Raw genomic sequence first — 21,032 nt, 5'->3', positions numbered from 1 at the left:
CCCTAATGTCAGATATTCAGAAGTGGCCATAACTAATCATAAAGTTTTGTGTTTGGTTTCCAAATCTTTTCCCACTAGGAGAAATAAAGTAGAAAAGCGGGGCTAAGGAAGAAGTGTGTTACTGACAGGCATGGTGGTTGCAGGGGATGTAACTGGGGGTAGCCTATCCAACATTGGTAGACAGTTGACTGCACTTCTCCATAATCCTGTACTTGAATGGATCGTCATAATAATGTTTGAGTCATCGAGATTAAGTAGTAACCTTCCTCTGTTTAAGGAAACAAACATGTTTTTGTCTAGAAAGATTGCTCTAAGTGATTGAAATGTTTAGAATTTCCAAAGAATTTTTGTATTAAGTTGGTAAGCTACAGTTAATGGCAGAATATCTTAGCTTAGCTCATCTGTCTATACAATGACAGGTAGAAGAAATCAAAGTTATAGATTGTAAAATGCTTAGGTCTTTTTTAGTTTACAAGAATTTTAAAAAGAGATCTTTGTGTTAGTCATCTTTTCATTTCCAATAACACAAGTACTGAATCTTATCCAGAATGCAAACTATATATGTAAATAGTTATAAATTATAAGTAAATATATATAAAGAGATATAGATAGGTCAACAATAAAGACATAATTTTCTTTAGAAACAAAAACACTTCTCTTTTAAGAGAAGGCTTTTACAGCAAGCCAGGCATTACGAATCTTTGATAAAACAATGCCCTCTTACAGTTACTGCCAGGTTGTTTTTTGACATTTTTATAGAGACAGATTTCTGATACCCGTTCCTGTTTAATGGAGTTCTTTGTCATTAGAACTCAAAGAAACATGTTGTAGAAGCTTTTTTAAATATGGCAGTGTGTACTGTGCTGATTTTTAGCCTGGGTTGATGGTGGTGCTTATTTTTGTTTGTTTTGGGGGGTTTGGGTTTTCTTATCGTAAATCAACTGTTCTGCACTTCTGTTCAGGATGAGATCCAAGAGTTCACATAGATCATCTAGCCATCTCTTCTTTTTTCTCTTATATAGCATTGCAGCTTTAAAATTAGTATTACACTTCACCTCACGTGTTTCACTCTGAAACACCTAGAAGAGAAACAGGAGCATCAGAGCTTAGGTAATTGTTTTAGTTCTTGAGTTTGATAAAATGAGTGCTAGAGTAATCCTTGTAGCATCACTTTTTATGAAGAAACAGAAATCTACTTCACTAATGTGTCAGGTAGAAACACCTGGCCTTCTTAGCTTGTTTTTGTTTTGGAAATACAGTTAGATGTTGCAAAAGCACTTTATCTTTTACATAAGTAAATATAATATTTTATATATGTACAGATAATGTGCACATACACATGTGCACATAGCAATAGTATTAGTTCCTATGAGAAAAAAAAACACTGCAAATTTGTGCATGGTTAACTGTTAGGATATGAAGTCTACCTTGTAGACTGTCTCTTATGGGTAGCAGACAGTACAGTGTTCTCCCAGCTTTCTACTCGTTACTTGTTAGTAGCTCAGGATATAAAAAGCAGTATGTATAGCAGATGTCTCTTTATTCCCCCATGGGGAAATGAAATGAGCTGAAACTCCTTTTTGTATGTAGAATTTTGCTTTATGGTTACTTGGAAGGGATGAATTACACTATTTCCATTATATGTGGAATCACACAACACAGAATATATAAGTGATGTGACTTCTTGTTCTCAGAGTAAAATCACAAGCCAGATTCTGGTACTGTGGGCTAGTAGAGCCAGATGGATTGGCATTCAAGTCCAGGCTTTGCCGTTCATTAGATTTCACCTGTGCAAGAATTGATACTCTTTCTAAGCCACTGTTAAACCTCATTTATGGAATGAGCACATCTCATGATATTGTATTATAGATTCGTTGGAGGAAATACATGTATTCCATTAAGCACATTTAATAATTTAATAGATACTATTTCCCTTCCTTAATTCTACCCTGTGCCCGCCCCCCTTTTATCTTGATTCTTAAGAATTTTATGAATACTGACTGACGGTGTTGATGCAAGGATGAAAAATTCAGAGAGGAAATTCATTTTGTTTAAGCTGTATTATGCCTGGGGATTCTTTTGGAGAAGGTTAATTGCTATGTTAATTATATCCTTATGTGTACTAATTAATGTTATATTGACTAGATTTTTAAAGTGTGCTTTGTTGAACAAAGGAAATACGTGCTTCTGGTCAGTGGTTTTTGGATCCATTAGTAATCATTTTTTCATTGCAAAGCATAATGTAACTTAAAAAAACACAAGATGATATAATGGAAAATTCAGATCCCTGCCAAGGCCACTCATCAAATCCTCCTTTGTCTTGGATGTCATTCTCTTAGTAAGTCATGGTGGCATGCTGGAGAACATACACCTAACTTCCCCCAGTTCATTGCATTGAAATAGCATGGTCTGTCTATCAAATGAGATTTTCCTTTGAAAACATGGGTAATTTAAAAAGAGGTTTTATTTGAAGTTACATCATTCATTTATGCCATTGTAAAACTTTGCTTTTTGTTCAGCAATTTACTAAACTCTCTTGTATAATAGGTGATTAATCTTTTTTTTTTTTTTTTTTTTTTCAGAAATATATGTCTTATTTTTTGTTAAGTGTCTTCTATGGAAAATGTAAAATATTTAGAAGAAAATTTAAAAAATCTTGACATGAAGTAATGTTCTGTCATTATTGCCTAAATCAGCTACCTAATTATTCTTTAAATTGAGTCTCTCAGCTTAAGAGAAGTAGTTAAAAAACTCATATCCTCTCTTGAAACTTAAAGTGTTTTCAAATAGAACTTTAAATTTGTTATAAGGAAAAGGTAAATATTGCATGTTTTACAGTAAAAACGGAAAAGAAGACGGTACAATTTAGTGATGATGTTCAGGTAGAAACAATAGAGCCAGAACCGGAACAAGCCTTTATTGATGAAGTAAGTGATTTCTTCCATAAGAGTAGTTTGTACTTGGTATTGAAGTTGAAATGTTTTTCTTGTCTTCTTTTAAAAAATTATTAATGCATGTATTTTGTTACAAGAATATAAACAATAGTCCTGTTCTTACCATGGCAACACATACAGTTGTACCTTGTTATTTTAAATTTCTGCTTAATATTTTATACAATGGATATATCATGATTTGATTATTCTCTTGTTGACACTAAGGTTGTTTTCAGTTTTTTTGTGTGTGGTGTTTTTTGCTATTACAAAGGACTGTTGTGAGATTTTGGGGGGATGTATTTCAAAGAATGTATAACTTTTATTTTACACTATCCATATTTAAAGCTCTGGAAATTATATTCTTGGTAACATTTTAAACTTATGATGAAAAATGAGATATTATTTAAAGTCTGTGATGGGATTTATAGATTTTCAGCTTTCTTTTAGGGGAGTCAGAAGCAGAATGCTAAAAGAGTTCTTTTTTAGAGAAATAGATTGTAGAAAACTGCTAGGAGCCACAGAATCCAGTTGATTCAGGGAAAGTTAATTAGCATAAGAAATGCATGTAGGATCAGTTTAGGAGTTTGTGTAGATACCTTATTTTTCTGATAGTAGGTAATTTCTCTATGGTGTAGTATTCTGTAAACAATAAAAGTTATTCACATATTAGTTGTTCTTTCGTTTTGTAAACCTCTACTTTTTTTGTTGTTGTAGGCAAACTTTTCTGACATGTGTCTTCTCTTTTAGACTACTTAAATGAAAATTGTGATTCTTTTACTTAGAAAGTAGTACCCATTTCAAAACATAAAATTCTTTTGACTTCAGAAGTTTTCTTAGACACTGTGTCACTCTTGCTCTAGTAATTCATCTCTCAAACTGTTCTTTTATTATAATACAGAGTTTTTGTTTTGGGTTAAGTAACTACCTTGCTTGAATTGGTAGTTTTTACTTTATTTACCTAATGTATATATGTTTAATAGCATTACCACGTAAAAATCATGGAGAAATTTTGTAATTATTACAGTAGTATCCTTTGGTGTGAGATTTGTATTTTGACTTAAAAACCTAAATATAAATACTGTGTATTTATATAACTTATAGAGATATTTATATAATGATGGTTTCATTAGTCCCATCGGTTATTACAACACAAGATTCTGAAATAGATCTAAGTCATTGCCTCGAGATGCCTCCCAGCCTTTCTCACATAGGAAAATAGAGAAACCACACACTGAAACATTGGTGGAATGAAAATGTAGACTAAGTCCCAATGGCCCCACATAGAAAGAAAACAGCTGTACTGTAGTTGAGCTATGCATCAGTAAAATAGCTGTTGTATTCACCCTGGGAGAGAAGAAATAACGGAGTTGTTAGTCATAAGTAATGCCATCTTGAGAGAGAAGTTACACCTGTTAGCATGTCAAGGCCACAACTACTTCAAAACAAAGTGCAGTTAACTACCATGACATGAGAGATTGAAGAACTCACATGCTGTAACTTTAAATGTAGTTCTATTTCTTCTCATTTAAGAGAATTTCTATAAGCAGTTCCAAAAACAAGTAGGTAGAACTTGCAAGGTTCTAACTTCACATATACTTAAATACCAAGTGCATAAAACCAAAATTTGAGTCTCCATATCTGTGAATTACAAAAGTTCTGTCTCCATTTTCTGATTTACAAAGTGAGAACCTATTGTTGCGTAACGATTTGTTGCTTTTTATACTAACCATTTAATTCCTGTAGGATAAAATGGACCAATTGCTACAAATGTTGCAAAGTACAGATCCCAGTGATGATCAGCCAGATCTTCCAGAGTTACTTCATCTTGAAGGTAAACCTTGTTTTTCATTTACCTTGCAAATAAGGATAATTAGTGTATATCTACTGTTATATATAGAATGCTTTATATTTCAATAAAATTGAGAATAACATAAAAAATACTAACATTTCTCACTCTTCTGTGACCCAGTCTCACATTTATAAGCCATTTAAACTTAACTGGGGTAGTATTCACATGCTTACACTTTTGTATCCACATTAAATATTTTATTCAAAATATCCATATATTTTATTCAATATTTTAGAATGTTGTAAAATAAATATTGGTATTTTAATATTTTTGAGATTAAGAAAATCAATTTTGGCTTCTCTGGTCTATGATTTATTAATCCAATTTTTATTACTCTAAGTTATATCTTGTATTTCTTGACTATGTGAATATTCATCAGATATTTGCATTTTTTCCTGTGTTTTCTTATATTTCTTCAAATCTTGTTATCTAAGCAATGTGTCACCAGATGGGACCTCTCATTGATGAAAAGCTGGAAGATATTGATAGGTAAAAGAGCATGTGCCCTCTCTATAGTGTGTACCTTTTTCCCTGAAGTTCTCTGTAAATTGCATACTGAGACAGAGCCGCCATTTTATTTTACTTTATTAATATTTTTGTGTATTTATTTTATTTTACTTCTTCATTTTTCTATTCCATTTCATTTGATTTACTTTATTTTGATTTTTTTATGCTTATTATTTTTATGTGCCAAAGGAATCAGGTCTCATTTACTTGTTTTCTACTAGATGTGGGAATTAGAATTAGACTCATCTCTTCCTTTATTTTCTAAATGAGGATTTATTAGACCTTCACTGTATTAGTCTTTTTAAAAAATAAAGGTTAACTATTATAATCATGTTTGCTATAAGTATCTTTACCAAAGCCCAAATGGCCCATCTGTTATTATCTAGGGAACCCTAGACATTTCAAAGTAAAGTCATATACAATAAGCTCTCCCAGCCTAGTACCTAAATCTTAATTTTGATTGCCTTGCAGCTAAAATACAGGATGTTTTCTGGCACAGGTTAAATTTTTAATAATGTCTGTTTATACCACTTTTTGCTATTTTTTAATGTGTGGTTTTTTTTTAAGATTTTTTGTCTATTTATTTTTAGACAGAGGGGAAGGGAAGGACAAAGGGAGGGAGAGAAACATCAGTGTGTGGTTGCCTCTCACATGCCTCCTACTGGGGACTTGGTCTGCAACCTAAGCTTTTGCCCTGACTGGGAATTGAACTGGCAACCCTTTGGTTTGTAGGATGGCACTCAGTCTACTGATCCACACCAGTCAGGGAGCTATTTTACCTATTTTGTTATGTCTTATTATTTAGAACATTGTATTATTTAAATAGCAATATGTTTCAAATTATTGTATAATATTTCAGAAAACATTCAGAACTCTCAGAGCTTAACGTTAAAGTGATGGAGGCACTTTCACTATATACCAAGTTAATGAATGAAGACCCAATGTATTCCATGTATGCAAAATTACAGAATCAGCAGTATTATATGCAATCATCTGGTGTTTCTGCTTCTCAGGTAAGCCTTTAAAAACTCAAGTATATCATTTTAAATACTCAAAATGAGAAACTTTCTGTAGTTAATGTTTAAAATAAAAATAAATTTTAAAAGAATTTTTTACTTGACAAATACAATGTATAATATATAATTATATCAATAGTTCTTTTTCAGAAAAGTTATTTTTCTGCAGGGGTACACATCAGACTCATTCATCAAGTTTTTTGAAAAAAATACAGATGCTTGGTGCCATCCCAGACCTGTTTGAATCATAATCCTCAGGAGGGAGACCCAAACATCTGTATATTTTTAAAACTTTATATGTAATAATCTGGTTAAGAACTGTAGTTTTTGTCTCAGTAAAATTTCTAATTATAAATTCTTTTGAGTGTCTACTGTTTTCAGTTTTATAGGAAGCTACTTTAATCTAATTTTACCCTCTTTGTTTATGTAACACATGTAATGCTATCCAGAGCCCTTTCCCTCTCTTCATCTCCAGCAACTATTTGAAGAGTTCCTTTCCCACAAAGTCAGTAAGGTCAGGGCATAGGGAGTAATTAGTCAGGCACTCCATTTTATCCATGTACAGTGGCACAAACATTGAATAGATTAATTTTCTCTGAAACGAGAGTCCAGAACCCTGGAGATGAGCAGTCAGGCCTGAGTAACATGTGGCTAGATGACACTTATTCAGGGGCCTTGATGATCAGTTTGAGCCAAGAGCCAAAAACCCTTCATGTTCAATTTGCAAAGTACAAAAATAATGCATTTATGAGGACTGGAATAGCTGTGTTTACAATGAAGACCTTTTGGATTCTGATGTATAGTGAGTTTCTTAGGCTTTAACCGAAGTGCTAAGATGATTGTTGTCTTGTCTCTTGATGATCTTGTTACCATCATAACAACTGGTAAGGGCCTTACTGCATAGATAGCAGAGTTCTGTTTTCAAACATGTGAAACAGAAGATCTAATGAATACTACAGAAAACTAGAACATTATGCGTATTTAAAACATAAGTCTTTTTAGATTTAAACAAGCAGTTTTTATTTTTATTTAATCCTCACTTAAGGATATGTTTATTGATTTGAGAGAGAAAGAGGAAGGGAGACAGAAAGAGAAACATTGATTGATTGCCTCCTGTACAGGTCCTGACTGGGGATCAAACCCTGTAACCTTTTGATGTACAGAAGGACACTCCAACCAACTAAGCCACCTGGACAGGGCACACATATAGTTCTTAGATGTAGGAGTAGGCAGACAATGAGCCAAGGGCCAAATCCAGCCTTCCATCTGTTTAAATAAACTTTTACTGGAATACAGCCATTCTCTTTCATTTATGAATCATTTCTGGCTGCTTTCTATATGGGTCAAGTTCAGTAGTTGTGACAGAGACCACATGGCCCACAAAGCCTAAAATATTTACTCTCTGGACCTTTACAAAAAAGTTTGCTGACTGACCCCTGCTTTGGAAAGTTTGTTCTGTGTTCAATAAACAGTAATTTAAGAAATCTAAATTATATTTATAAATAAATGAAGTCTATTGATATAAAACGATGAATTCAAAGGCACTTCTTAAACATCTTTTGGTATTCCTTTTAGAGAAGTACTAAAAATATCAATATGAAAAGAGAAAGTAATATTAGTATAAAGTTTCAAGATAACTTCCTTTACTGCTTCTGAATAGAGATGGATACGAATTTAGCCAGTGTTTACCTAAGAATAAAATCATCAGAAACCAACTTCACTAGAAAATATTTTTTTAAATGCCTGTTAACAGGAGTAACTATAAAAAAGATTTCAGGGATGCAGCTGTTCTTTTTGTAACTGAATACCTCTACAAAGAGTTTGGCATACGTATTAAAATCTTAGAAACGTCTAATGTGTGTTACCATGAACTGTTCTAGGTATATCCAGGTCCTCCTCAAAGTGGTGCTTACCTGGTTGCAGGGAATGCCCAGATGAGCCATCTCCAGAGCTACAGTCTTCCCCCAGAGCAGCTGTCTTCTCTCAGCCAAGGAGCACTTCCACCGTCTGCAAACCCAGCGCTTCCTAGTCAGCAGACTCAGGCTTCTTATGCTAAGTAATTTCATTATTGACTGTTATTTGAAGTTAGTCTTATTAAAATTCTTAAGTGCCCCTGATCATTTGTAACCATAAGAAAAATCTAAGAAAACTGCATAATAGATGTTATCACTAATGCCAGACAGTTAGCACTGTTTGTGGTCATGAGTGGGTTCTACAGGAACCCCTGCAGTGTTGCTGCACTAGCCAGCAAGCTAGTCCTGTCTTACTCATTGAACTGTTGTATTCTGGTTTTAATTCTGTCATAATTTGTTTTTGCTTTCATTTGAGTCTATGATGGTATTTGCCAAGGACTTCAATGAAACTTTTAATAACTATATTTTCTACAAATTTCATAAAAAATCAAAATGTTTTTGTTATCATTGTTTCAGAATTTATGGTTCTGGGTTGTCTCTGAAAGACAAATGTTTCCCTTTTTGCCCTGTGTTGGAATTTAGTATATATCACTGCAAGATAAATCGCTTGAAAAGAGACAGTTCAAGAAGTTAGTTGCCCCTGTGGTTCATAGAGCAAGTATCTGAATGTAATAGTGAGTCCGTTAGGCCTTAACTGAAGTGCTGAAATGACTTTTGTCTTCTTTCTTGCTGATTGTGTTACTATCTGAACAGCAGGTAAGAAGGAACCTTATTACTACATAGATAGTATAATGCCCCCTATGACGTAGTTAAATGATTTTATATTATGTAAAATAAACGCCTTTTCTGCTTCATTGTGAATCCTAGCTGAAGTCTTTCCCTCAAAACAAAAGATAGGCTTTAGTGTGTAATTCTAGAAGTTGTAATATTCTGACTCAAATAGGAGTTTCTTGGTGGCACAGATGCAATTTCTAGAAACCCTTTCTTCAATATTGGAGTTGCCCTGGAATGGTCCTATACTGACCTTACTGTTATTTTATTCCTCCTCAAAAGAGTCACACTCTAGCCCTGGCTGGTGTTGCTCAGTAGATTGAGTGCCGGCCTGTGAACCAAAGGGTCGCCAATTCAATTCCCAGTCAGGGCAGATGCCTGGGTTTCAGGCCAGGTCCCCAGTAGGGGGTGTGCGAGAGGCAACCACACATTGATGTTTCCCTTTCTCCCTCCCATCCCCCTCTCTAAAAATAAATAAATAAATAAATAAATAAACAAACAAACAAATAAATAAAATCTTCAAAAAAAAAGTCACATTCTAGGGGTGCTTAGAGATTTGCAAATATTTTGTGGTTACATCTAGTATTGTGCAGTGACCTTAAGAAGGAGGGTAATGAGGAGGCCTGTTATGACAACAAAAAACAGGGTACACCCTACTAAGTAGCTCAGGAAAAAAAAATGTTAAGTGTAGCTCTTTTGTCCCAGGACTTTTTCTTAAGTTGAAATTTGGTGAAAATGAATATCCTTATATAGAAAAGGAGTAAACAAGGAACAGCTATTAGAAGAGTAGCATGCTGTCTTAAAAACCAAATGCGTAGAGGTAGGTGCTGAAAAATCATCCAGTGTGCATGAGTTATGTAGGAACCTCTTAGATAACTTAGTATCATCCAGAAATGCTGCCTCTTTCCCAGCTAGTCTTCTGTTACTATGTCACATTCTGCTCTAGCTACCTTGTTCCTGGAGATTATTTGAGATCTTTCTTAGTTCAGGGCCTTGAGAAATTTCCTTGTAAATGATAGAATCATTTGCTGGGTATTTAACCATGCCATGCCATAGAGCTGTAACACTTGGTTGCTCTGTTGTGGGTGGTTTTCTGTCTGCTTTTGCAGTCTGGATGTGAAATCTCTGGCACCTGCACTGTATTCCCTACTCTGACTCTACTGATGCACTGTAGCTGTTAATGCCATCTCTCAAACATGTGTGCACTTCAGTAGTTACTTGTGTAGGTAGAGAGCATTTCCTTGAAATCTTTAGCTCTCTTTGGCTAATTTCCTATTTATTTGTTCATAGCTTTGTTTTTACTAGGACACTTTTCCACCACTCCAGTCCTGTTCTGGCTCTGACTGTCACAGGACCCCAACACACTGTGTACTGTCTTTTAATCACCTTTAGACTTACCTGTATCTGCACTAAGCTGTAGGTATCATGAGAGCTGGAATTGAGTCTCTTTTACCTTTATATCTATGCTGTGTAGCACAGGGTTTTACACCTGGTAGGAACTCAGTATTTGATAAATAAATGTTTAAGATGGGAATTTCAAGTGCTGTGTTAGGCCAGTAGGATATACTTTTAAATTGTTTACAAAGGCTTCACAAAAGGCTTTGAGGCAGTTTTTAAAAAGATATATAAATGTATAACGTAATATGTAAGAACACTTACACAGGTTGGGCAAGAGTAGGTTTACAGTTGTAAGTACATGGGACAGTTTATTCTTACACTATTATTTATTAATTAGTGTATTTTCCATTTAAACAACTGTGTTTAATTCAAACTTTCTAATTGCAAATCAAGGTCAATGGGGATTTCTTTTTCTGTTTTTGGTGGGGAGATTTTTTGTGGCCCTAGTTCATATATAGAAGGTAATTCCTTATTTTTTTACATATAATTTTGGTACTAGGGTTATCACTTTTCCAGACCCCGTCACCCTAGGATGATCTTACTGATTAATTGGGAAAAGTAATATGGATGCAGTTTCCTCAGCCCACCCGTAGTGATGGTGGTGTTGATAGTACTCAGGCAACCAAAGCCGTGTACATATTTGTCTATTATTTCAAGTTACTCTGTTGAACAGATGTTTATTGAACATTTAGTGCATGCCACACTTATGCTAGACACTTGACATACAAGTGTGAGTTTTCCCCCCACTCCAGCTTTATTGAGACATAACTGACATACAACATTATGTAGGCTTAAGGTATAAGACTTGATTCAATACATTTATATGTTGCAAAATGATTACCACCATAGCATTAGCTAACAACTCCATCCCATCACATAATTACCTTTTTTTAATGGTGAGGACATTTACTCAGCAATATTCAAGTACATGATAACAGTATTATTAGGTAAAATCACCATGCTATACATTAGATTCTTAACTTGTTTGCCTTACAAATGGAAGTTTGTACCCATTGTCTAATAGCTCCCCATTTCTCCCTTTCCCCAACCCTTGCTAAGCACCTCTCTACTCTGTCTTAGTTTGACTTTTTTAGATTCCACTGAGATTCCAATGAGGTCATACAGTATTAATCTTTTTCTGTCTTACTTATTTTACCTAGTGTAATGCCCTCAAGTCTCATCCAAGTTGTTACAAGTAGCAGAAGTTCCTTTTTCTCATGGTTAAATAATATTCCATTGTGTGTGTGTGAAATACACTGTGTCATTTGTTCCCATTCATCTGTTGATGGATGCTTCAGTTGTTTCCATATTTTGGTTGTTTTGAGTAATACTGCAGTGAACACAGGGATGAAAATCTCCTTATAAGATCCTGATTTCAGTTCTTTGCGATATATAGTCAGAAGCAAGACTGCTGGATCATATGGTAGTTTAATATTTAATTTTTTGAGAAACTTCCACACTGTTTTCCAAGTGGCTGCACTAATTTACATTCCCACCAGCACTGCTCAGGGTTCCCTTTTTTCCATATTCTTGCCAACACACAAATACTTGTTACCACTGGTCTTTGACAACCATTCCGACAGGTGTGAGGTAATGTCTCGTTGTGGTTTTGATTTGCATTTCCCTTATGATTAGTGAGTGATATTGAGCATTTTTCTTGTCCCATAGCCTATTTGTCTTCTTTGGAAAATAGTATATTCAGTTCCTCTGCCTCTTTTTATTTTATTTTTTTATTTTTTTATTTTTTTAAAGAATTTATTTATTTCTTTTTAGAGAGGGAAGGGAGGGAGACAGAGAGAGAGAAACATCAATGTGCGGTTGCTGGGGGTCATGGCCTGCAACCCAGGCATGTACCCTGGCTGGGAATCGAACCTGTGACACTTTGGTTCACAGCCCGCGCTCAATCCACTGAGCTACGCCAGCCAGGGCCCCTCTGCCTCTTTTTAATGTGGTTATTAGTTCCTTTACTATTGAATTGTGTGAGTCCTTTATATATTTGGATATTAATCTCTCACTAGATACACGATTGGCAAATATTTTCTCCTATTCCATAGGTTGTATTTTAATTTTGTTGCTCTTTTACTCATCAGAGCTTTTTAGTTTGATGCAGTCCTAATTGTTGCTGCTGTTACTTGTGCTTTTGCTGTCACATCCAGGAAATTGCTGCTGAGATCAATGTCAAGGAGTCCTTTCCCTGTGTTTTCTTTAGGGGCTTTATGGTTTCAGGTCTTAGATTTAAGCCTTTAATTCATTTCAGGTTCCTTTTTCTCTGAGTGGTATAAGACAGGGATCCAGTTTCATACTTCTGCATATGGTTATCCAGCTCTCCCAACACCATTTATGGAAGAGACTGTGTATTTCCCATTGAGTATTCTTGGCTCCATGGTCATATTAATTGACCATTGATTTAGAATTTCTTACCTCCATGTGCTTACTGGCTAGTAGAAGAAACCATACAAATAAATTGTAATTATAATATAAATTACAAATAAGGTACATGCAGGGTACTTTAGGAGCCTAGGGGTTCAGGGCAACTTCCTAAGAGAATAAGCTCAAGCTGTGTTATTCTTAAACCTAGAAGAAAAAAGTAAGAAAGATTTTTCTATCATGAGCAAATACATGGCAGTATGAAATGGTGTGGTCCCTATGGGGAACTATGAAAAAACATGTTACCAAAGGGTTAAAGTCTGTGGTGGGAGAAATGAGAGATATACTTGGAGTTATTGACAAAGATAATGAATGGTCCTAGGTATCATGTTAAGGATCTGGGGTCCTCTCTTGGAAAGCCCCAAAAGGCCTTACTTTAAATGACATTAACGTAAGCAAATTCATAGTTTCTAGATTAGAAGCTGGGAGATTATATTAGACAAGAAATTATGAGTGTCTAATTGCAAGATATAATGATAGAGATGGAAAAAGAGTTGCTTAGGAGATTAGCAAAGAATATCACGTGGGTGACAAGGTGGGGACATAGTGCAGAGCAGATATGAGAGAGAAATTATTGGGTGAATTGCTTTGTTTTACCCTTGGGCAACTGGGTGAATGAATGGTGGAATTATATATTGAGATAAGGAATATAGTACAAAGTGCAAATAATTACAGTAATAGCTAACATATTGTGGTATTCAGTAAGTGCTAAGCACCGTACTATAAGCTTTACACATTAACTCATTTATTCTAATAATCTGTGAAGAAGTAGGTACACAGTTACCACATGTTATAGATGAGAAAACTGAGGTATGGAGGACGGACTAAGGTTCCACTTAACTAAGATACAAAACCAGGCATTTTGGCTCCCAGAGGTTTAGCACTTAACCCCAATTTGATATAGCAGTATTGTGGCCCTTACTGATGAAAATAATTTCATGAAATATGACTTCTTGTAATACTTTTATCTCGTAAAGCAGCACATGTGGAATGGTAATGCCTTTAAGCATAACTTAAGTGGCTGCAGTAGTTGGTATAATGTAGGACTTCAGTTATAATGATGAATTGTTTAATTTGTGCAGAGTGCTAGAACATTGAGTTCACCAGCGATTGATTTATAAACATTCTAGCAATTGAATAAAAGTTTAGAAATAGGCAATATTTTGAAAATAGCCCATTGTGTAGTTTTACATTTTTAATAGAAATGTGGGGAAAATCTCAGTGTTCAAGCTGCTAGTACTTCTCTTGATAGAACTAAATTAGTGTCCTATACATGGTAAAAACTCAACTATCAGGCTGGGAATGGGGAGGAAAGCAGAGACAGTGAACAAAAACAACTTGGAAGGAATTTTTTTGGTGAAGTGGGAGCAGTGTACCAGTGGAGGGCGCCTTGCATGGGAGCACTGGCAGCCGATGAATTGTAGCCCAGGAAAGGCACAGTGTGCGAATGGGTGCAGGAACAGATGGTTGATAAAACATGGTGGGAGTAGATGGAAAGTCTCTTTTACTTGCCTCTGTATTTTCAGGGAAATAAGAAAAACAAGGTTATCAGACTTTCATCTCCCCTAGTCCACCAGGGTTGCTCTTGTGAAGGACTGGTGATTTCCATATTGCCAGATCGAATGGTCACTTCCTTTTTGAAATTCTTGGCTATGACCATTTCTCTTAGTTTTTCTTCTACTTTATTGTCACTTTTTAGTCTCCTTTGCCTAGTGCTTCTCTATTTTCCTGACTTCCAGGTGTAGGGCTCATAATATGGGCTGCTTTTTTCTCTGTAGTCATTCCCTGGGGGATCTTATTCAGCTCCACAACTCTGAATACCAAGTATATGCTGATGACTCCCAAATATATATTTCTAGTCCTAATTCTCCCCTGGTCTCCGGACTTGAATAGCTGACCATCTGTTCATTATCTTTTCTTGTACACTTCCTAGATATCTCACTTGACGTGTCCAAAAACTGTGTTGATTATCCTTTCCCAAACTTACTGTAATCCTTATCTGCCATCTGTAGTCTTTTTCAGCGAATGACCACTCCTATCAGTTATTTGTACCAGTAATGTAATTCTAAAACCTCAGGCATTCTTGACCACTAGCAGATTTGAAGGTACTGCCTTCAAAATCTTACCCTTTCTTCCCTTCTTCACCAAGTCCACCATGGCCCTAGCCACCTGTCAGCTCTTACCTAGACAGCTATAACAGCCTCCAGTCAGATATCCCCACTTCTATCCTTTGCCCACAGTGAACCTGTTAAAACCTCAGTGAAGCACATCATTTTTTTGTCCAGAAAAATCAACTAGTGTCTTTCCATCTCACTCAAATACGATCCAGAATCTTTGCTGTGGTCTGTACGGCACTGTATATTCTAAGGCTTCTTTCCCCTTTAATCGGCCCCTTTAGTGTACGCTACCCTCCTTGCTCACTCTGCTTTGGCCATCATGGCCTCCTTTCTGGTCCTTGAACATGCCTGGCATTTTCTTTTCATGAAGGTTTCTGTGCTTGCCGTTCTCTTTGCTTGATCAGCTGGTTTTCCTGTGTAGTGGACATGACTCCCTCTCTCACTTTTTTCAGGTCTCTGCCTAAATTTTTCTCCTTATCTGAAATGCCTTCTCCCACCACACTGTATATAAGGCAGAATCTCTTTTCTTAGGAGCTCTTGGTCCTCCTACTATGCTTTATTTTTCTTCATACCAGTTATTACCACATGACATATTATAAATTTGTGTATTTTTTTTCCTCCTACTAGAATGTGTCATGACGGTGGGGACTTTTTTTCCTTCTGATTTTTTACTATCCCAGTGCCTAAAGTAACAATGTTTGACTTATTATGGGTATTTAATAAATATTTATTTATTGAATGGATTGAATGAATGTTTAATGAATACCTTCTCCTGTGTATCATTAAATGGGTATGTAAGTCAATATTGATCTGTTTTTTCCCTTCCGCAGCACAATGGTCAGTTCTGTTCAAGGAAATACATATCCCAGCCAGGCTTCAGTGTACAGTCCTCCTCCTGCTGCTGCTGCTGCTGCTGATGTCACTATATACCAGAATGCAGGAACTAATATGTCCCATGTGCCAAACTATAACTTAACATCCTCAGCGTTGCCTCAACCAGGAGGCAGTCAACAGCCACCTCAGCCACAGCAACCATATTCTCAGAAGGCTCTGCTATAGGATTTGGGATTCCTCTTTGATCTGCTAAATGCCACTGAAAATGTTACGCAATTCTTTGATATCTTAAGGTTTGTTTATCCTCAGCTTATAGGAATCTGTCTTGGTCAACAAGTTCAAATATTCAAGACATTAGAACTCTCTTCAATTTGCACTGACTTTTAAGAGGTTTTCCCTTCCCCCTCCCCAGAGGAATGAAAACTACTTACAACATTTAATTCCTTTCATAATATGAAAGAATCGATAAAAGATTATTTGTCTCATAAAATTACCTGGTCTGCAAAAAGTCAAACTTACAACAGTTGTTGTGGCAAATGTTATGTACATATATTGGTATATAAGTTCATTAGTGGCCATTTTGAATCACAATGGTGATCATGTGAATATATTTAACACTTAAATTAATTTACATTGCTATTTTATTTTAATCATGAACAACTACCATGTTTCATAATGTTTTGTGTAAATTTAAGATAATTACACTATCCTTTTAAACTGCAAGAGAACAAAGCTGTAACATAATTACGTGAAGGTATTATGTTGTCAAATGTTTTTGTTTTTACATGAAACTGAACTTTCCTTTGGTTGTGAGATAAACATATGTACATTATGTCCTTCTGTAGCCTCTGCATACTACTAGCTGTCATCACACCAGCATACAGTAGCTAAATTTTGGTGCAGTTATAGCAAATGATGTTCCCTTTTAAACTTACACATTTTGGCATGATATTTCAGAGGATTGTGGGACCATGAGACAAAATTAATGAGTGGGATCATGTTCTTTATATCTTATTTTTAAAGAAATAATGTTGATTTACCTTTTTCCTTTTGAAGATAGTAATTAGATTTATAAACTGTATACTGTGTCTATTGGTGGCAGTGACACCAAAGATAGAGGCAATGGACAGAAATTTTTAAACTGGAAAGAAACCATGAATAACACTACATTTTCAAAGTCTCTTGTAATTACTTAGGATATTAAAAAAATGATTCATTTGTCTTATTCTACTATTAGTCTTTTAAATATGTCTTTAACACCTTGTATCCTTTAATTCTTCATTAAAATCAATATAAGCAGATGTTTCAAAGTAATCAATATTCCTGGCTTTGCTTAACAGTTTGTACATTTATTCTTATCTTTCAAACTGGATGGGGCTGTTCTCTCTCATTTTCAAGTTCTGATGGAATTAAGTTGGCTTCCTATTCAGGAGTATTTTTCAATGAATGCCTTTTTTTTTTAACGCACATGAAATGTTTTCCACTGACATTTTAATCTTCTTAAATATTTATAATTTTCCTGGTTGTGCTATACTATCAGTTGAAAAGTTGAGCATCACATTAAATGGATTTAACAGATTTCACACCATAAATGAAAATTTAATTTCCATTTTCTAAGACTGTTATAATCAGATAACATTTTCCCTTCCCTTTTGACAAATGGTTCCATCTTTACAAGGAATCTTAATGGTGACTGAATCATAGTTTCAGATTTAAAGCACCATCTTCAACGTAAGTGTTTTACCCTGGTGTTGTGTTTTCCAACTTTAGAATATGCTGCCCTCAAATGGAAATTTTTAAATTTGAATTCAAAATTTACATTTGAAAAATTTTAATGTGTAGTTCTTTCGATAAACATGTCAAACAGATCGTAATCTTTATTCCAATTTAAATATTCTGATTTCACTGATACTTTTTTCCCATTATAGTGTATTTTTCTCTCTGTCTTTTTGATAAATTTCTGTTGATCATTGGTGAGTGTATCATTTCCCCATTTTATCTTCATGCTTTCTTTATGCTAATATGCTTCAATTACATATTCTCTTACTTGCTTTGTACTACACAAAAGTCAAAGAACGGTAAAAATGAAAAAAGCTACCCTTATTAACTATTACTATTGGTTTACTTACCAACTGTACTAATTATATATATACAAATATACATTTTTAAACTTATTATATTAGTGTGTTTATAAAGATATTAATGATGAATACTTAATACTGATACTATATGAGTTTGTGCTTTTCATTTGTTAGCTGTAAAAATGCCAGGTGGAAAAATTCCAATGAAAAGAAACCACTGGATTTTCTGTCTGTTAGATGACATGGCGAGGACAGAAATAGCGAAGGACCAGTTAGGAGCACAGTGATTTTGTCTGAGCCCAGTGTTGCATGTGTTGTACTTAAAAAAAAAAAAAAATCTCTATAACAATCTTTTTTTTTAAAGAATGGCTTATAAAATGAACTAACTATAATATGAATTTCTGTGAAGCAAATTTTACTTCTTAATTTATTTTGTGTATAAAGTTTTAAAGGTGTAGCCATAAACCAGTTACATCTAAATAAAAAAACTAAGTTCTGTTACTACCTAACATAAATAGCCAACACACCCCGTGACCAAGGATGTAATAGCAGTGCCCTAAACCTACTGGAAGCGGTATGTAGTGTGTCACATACTCTGACTTGACAGTGTTTTCTGACACTGTGGCCCTCTTCACTGTTACCGATCTCTCCTCAGGAAGGGACCTCTTTATACTAAAAATTTCTGGAGCTTTGTTTCTATACCTCTTAATTTTTGTACTTAAAATGCTTAATAGACCACTAGTAGTCTTTTTTTATACAGTTTTCATATATGACATGTATAATTCAGCTTGCAAATATTTTTAGTCCAGAGTTTCAAGTTTACATAAGACAAATTAATACCCTTTATGATAAACTATGCAGCTATAAAAACTATAAATTACTTGTTAAAATGAAGTCCATTGATGTAATTTGGCCATATTTTTATCTGTTTAGTACAGAAAGAGCAGTTTTCTTTTTCTCATACAGATTTCCTTGGTTTACTTAACCAACTGTACTAATTATAGTTTCCTGTTACATCACTTTTAAAATATTTAATGCTGTAGTTTAATTTTTTCATTACTGTGTTATTTTCTAATATTTTTATTTTTGTTGATTAACTGCTTATACCCCTTAGAATAAAATACATAGAGGAAAACTACCTAAATAGGTTGTAAAAACCTTTGTCTAGTTACCATTTGTTTCAGAAGAGTGTTTTGATGCAGTGCTCTTGCCAGGTGCCTAGATTCTTTTCTGTACTGTGTGTAGAGACATGTGCCCCAGGTTTTTAAGCAAAGCTGTCTGAGCTTTAAGTATTCTTTTTTTCATATGATCTTCCTTTAAAATTATAAAACTTAGTAATTTTTTCTAAAGTTTTCCTAGTTTTGACAATATAGTCTCAGAGTTTAAAATCTTAGGTTTTCTTGTTCAAAAGTATTTAACATTTTATTAGTGATAACTTAGGGTCATGCTGAACTTAGATGCATCTATCTTCGGACTCGAGCTAATGCTAATACTTTCCACTGCCATCATTGTCTTTTTGCTGCTTCTCATAGACACAGAATTTCTGATAAGGATTGCATGTTAAAGTAATAAGAGTCAACGGCCCCTGGACAAAAGTAAAAGGTACTGGTTTTAATGATCTTTTTGGTGGTCAGAGACTTAAAAAAAAGTTTTGTGATACCTCCATCAGTAACAAATATTTTTGAGTATATAGCCTCAAAATATGTATGTGTATATGTTTTTACAAACTGTACAAGTTCTGTGTAAATATGTATTGTACATTTTAAAACATACAAAAAAATAGAAGTCTTAAAAGAGGGTGAGTGAAAAAATTATTAATGGAAAAATCAAGTATTTTTTCCCATATCTCTGGTTCCCTTAGCCAGTGCCCTAAGATGTGTGTATACCCTATTTGGAGACCACTGTTTTAGATGTGAAAATTAAACAGAGAAAGGGAGTAGGATATTAACTAAGTTGGCCCCTTGAAGTAAGTATCTGATACTGTGTAAGTTGTACTTTCCCGAGCAACTTTTTATGTTGAAGATTTTCAGACCGGCAGAAAGCTTGAAAGAATAACATGTCGAATACCCACATATTCTTTGTCTAGATTCACTGGTCATGAACATACTGTCACATTTGCTTTTTTATGCATGTTTATATATATATAGGTACATGTTTATGTATGTAGTTAACACTTATCTATGTATACACACATACTTAATTGTATGAATAGGCAAGTTCTAGACATTGTAAAGTACTAAGTATTTTCATTATGTATTTTATAAGGATAAGCACATTCTTCTCAGGGTAGGTATTGGGTTGGCCAAAAAGTCTGTATGGTTTTTTTCCATAAAGTAAAACACACAGTCTTCATTTTCACAAATAACTTTATTGATTTGGATATTTGAGTATGTCTGCTATGTCTTGCATGGTAGAATGTTGATTATTCTCAGTTACTGTCTCGATTTGATTGCTATCAACTTCACCTGGTCTACCCAACTGTGGAGCATTGTCCAGTGAAAAATCTCTTCATAAACTTCTATTGACACATTTGATGAGTCACAGCACCTTCTCCATACACTGCATAAACCTTTTTTTGCATTTTAGCTACATTTCTACCTTTCTTGAAATAAGGCCTATGTTTTATAATAATAATATAAAATGTGTGTTTTGTTCCATCTTCAATATTAAATTGACCATACAGAAATTCACCAATTTTGGTAAGTTTTTAAAAAATGCATTTGATAGGACAGTGGTCACAACACAACCTGACAAAATTGTTTTAAATGAAGTTGAAGACAACTAATGCTACTAGAGCCATCTTACATAAAAAAAACAAACAAACTTTTTGGCCAACCCAGTACATACTCTTGTATGTCGTAATGGAAAATCATCAGGAAAATTGTTTTCAAAATATTAAGCCAAAGAGGATAGATTAATAGCTAAAGAAGCTGAGTTTAGGTAATACATTTTAGCAGTTTTTTTCAAAAGGAAACATTTTGAGATTAAAAACTCTGAAGTGATATTTTCCATTTTTGACTAAGAGCTACGTATTACTAAATTAAAGTAGCCTGATCTAAGTTACTGTGTTTAATATCTTTTGAAAGTGGTATTTCCTTATGTTCTTTTAATTTAGTAATTTACAGTTTTAATCAAATGCTGCTTATAACTCATTTTTTCTTGACATTTATTCCAAGAGCTACTGTG

At 34.4% G+C, this 21,032-nt stretch overlaps 1 protein-coding gene across 2 annotated transcripts in view; it reads left to right on the top strand.

Moving 5' to 3' along the window:
* The window catches only part of STAM (signal transducing adaptor molecule), a 58,262-nt gene extending 41,179 nt beyond the window's left edge, over positions 1-17,083 (top strand). For both annotated transcript variants that reach the window (XM_045857889.1, XM_045857887.1), the window contains exons 9-14: positions 2,839-2,927; positions 4,677-4,764; positions 5,217-5,271; positions 6,149-6,302; positions 8,186-8,361; positions 15,762-17,083. In XM_045857889.1, the coding sequence (XP_045713845.1) occupies positions 2,839-2,927; positions 4,677-4,764; positions 5,217-5,271; positions 6,149-6,302; positions 8,186-8,361; positions 15,762-15,990 (791 nt within the window). In that variant the 3' untranslated portion in view covers positions 15,991-17,083. The remainder of the gene's footprint in view (positions 1-2,838; positions 2,928-4,676; positions 4,765-5,216; positions 5,272-6,148; positions 6,303-8,185; positions 8,362-15,761) is intronic.
* Positions 17,084-21,032: the final 3,949 nt, after the last annotated feature.

Source organism: Phyllostomus hastatus, unplaced genomic scaffold (assembly GCF_019186645.2).
Source record: "Phyllostomus hastatus isolate PE091 unplaced genomic scaffold, TTU_PhHast_1.1 phas_scaffold_1674, whole genome shotgun sequence".
NCBI classification, from domain to species: domain Eukaryota; kingdom Metazoa; phylum Chordata; class Mammalia; order Chiroptera; family Phyllostomidae; genus Phyllostomus; species Phyllostomus hastatus.
The sequence above is the reverse complement of the archived record's forward strand: the minus strand, read 5'-3'. Positions and strand labels throughout refer to the sequence as shown.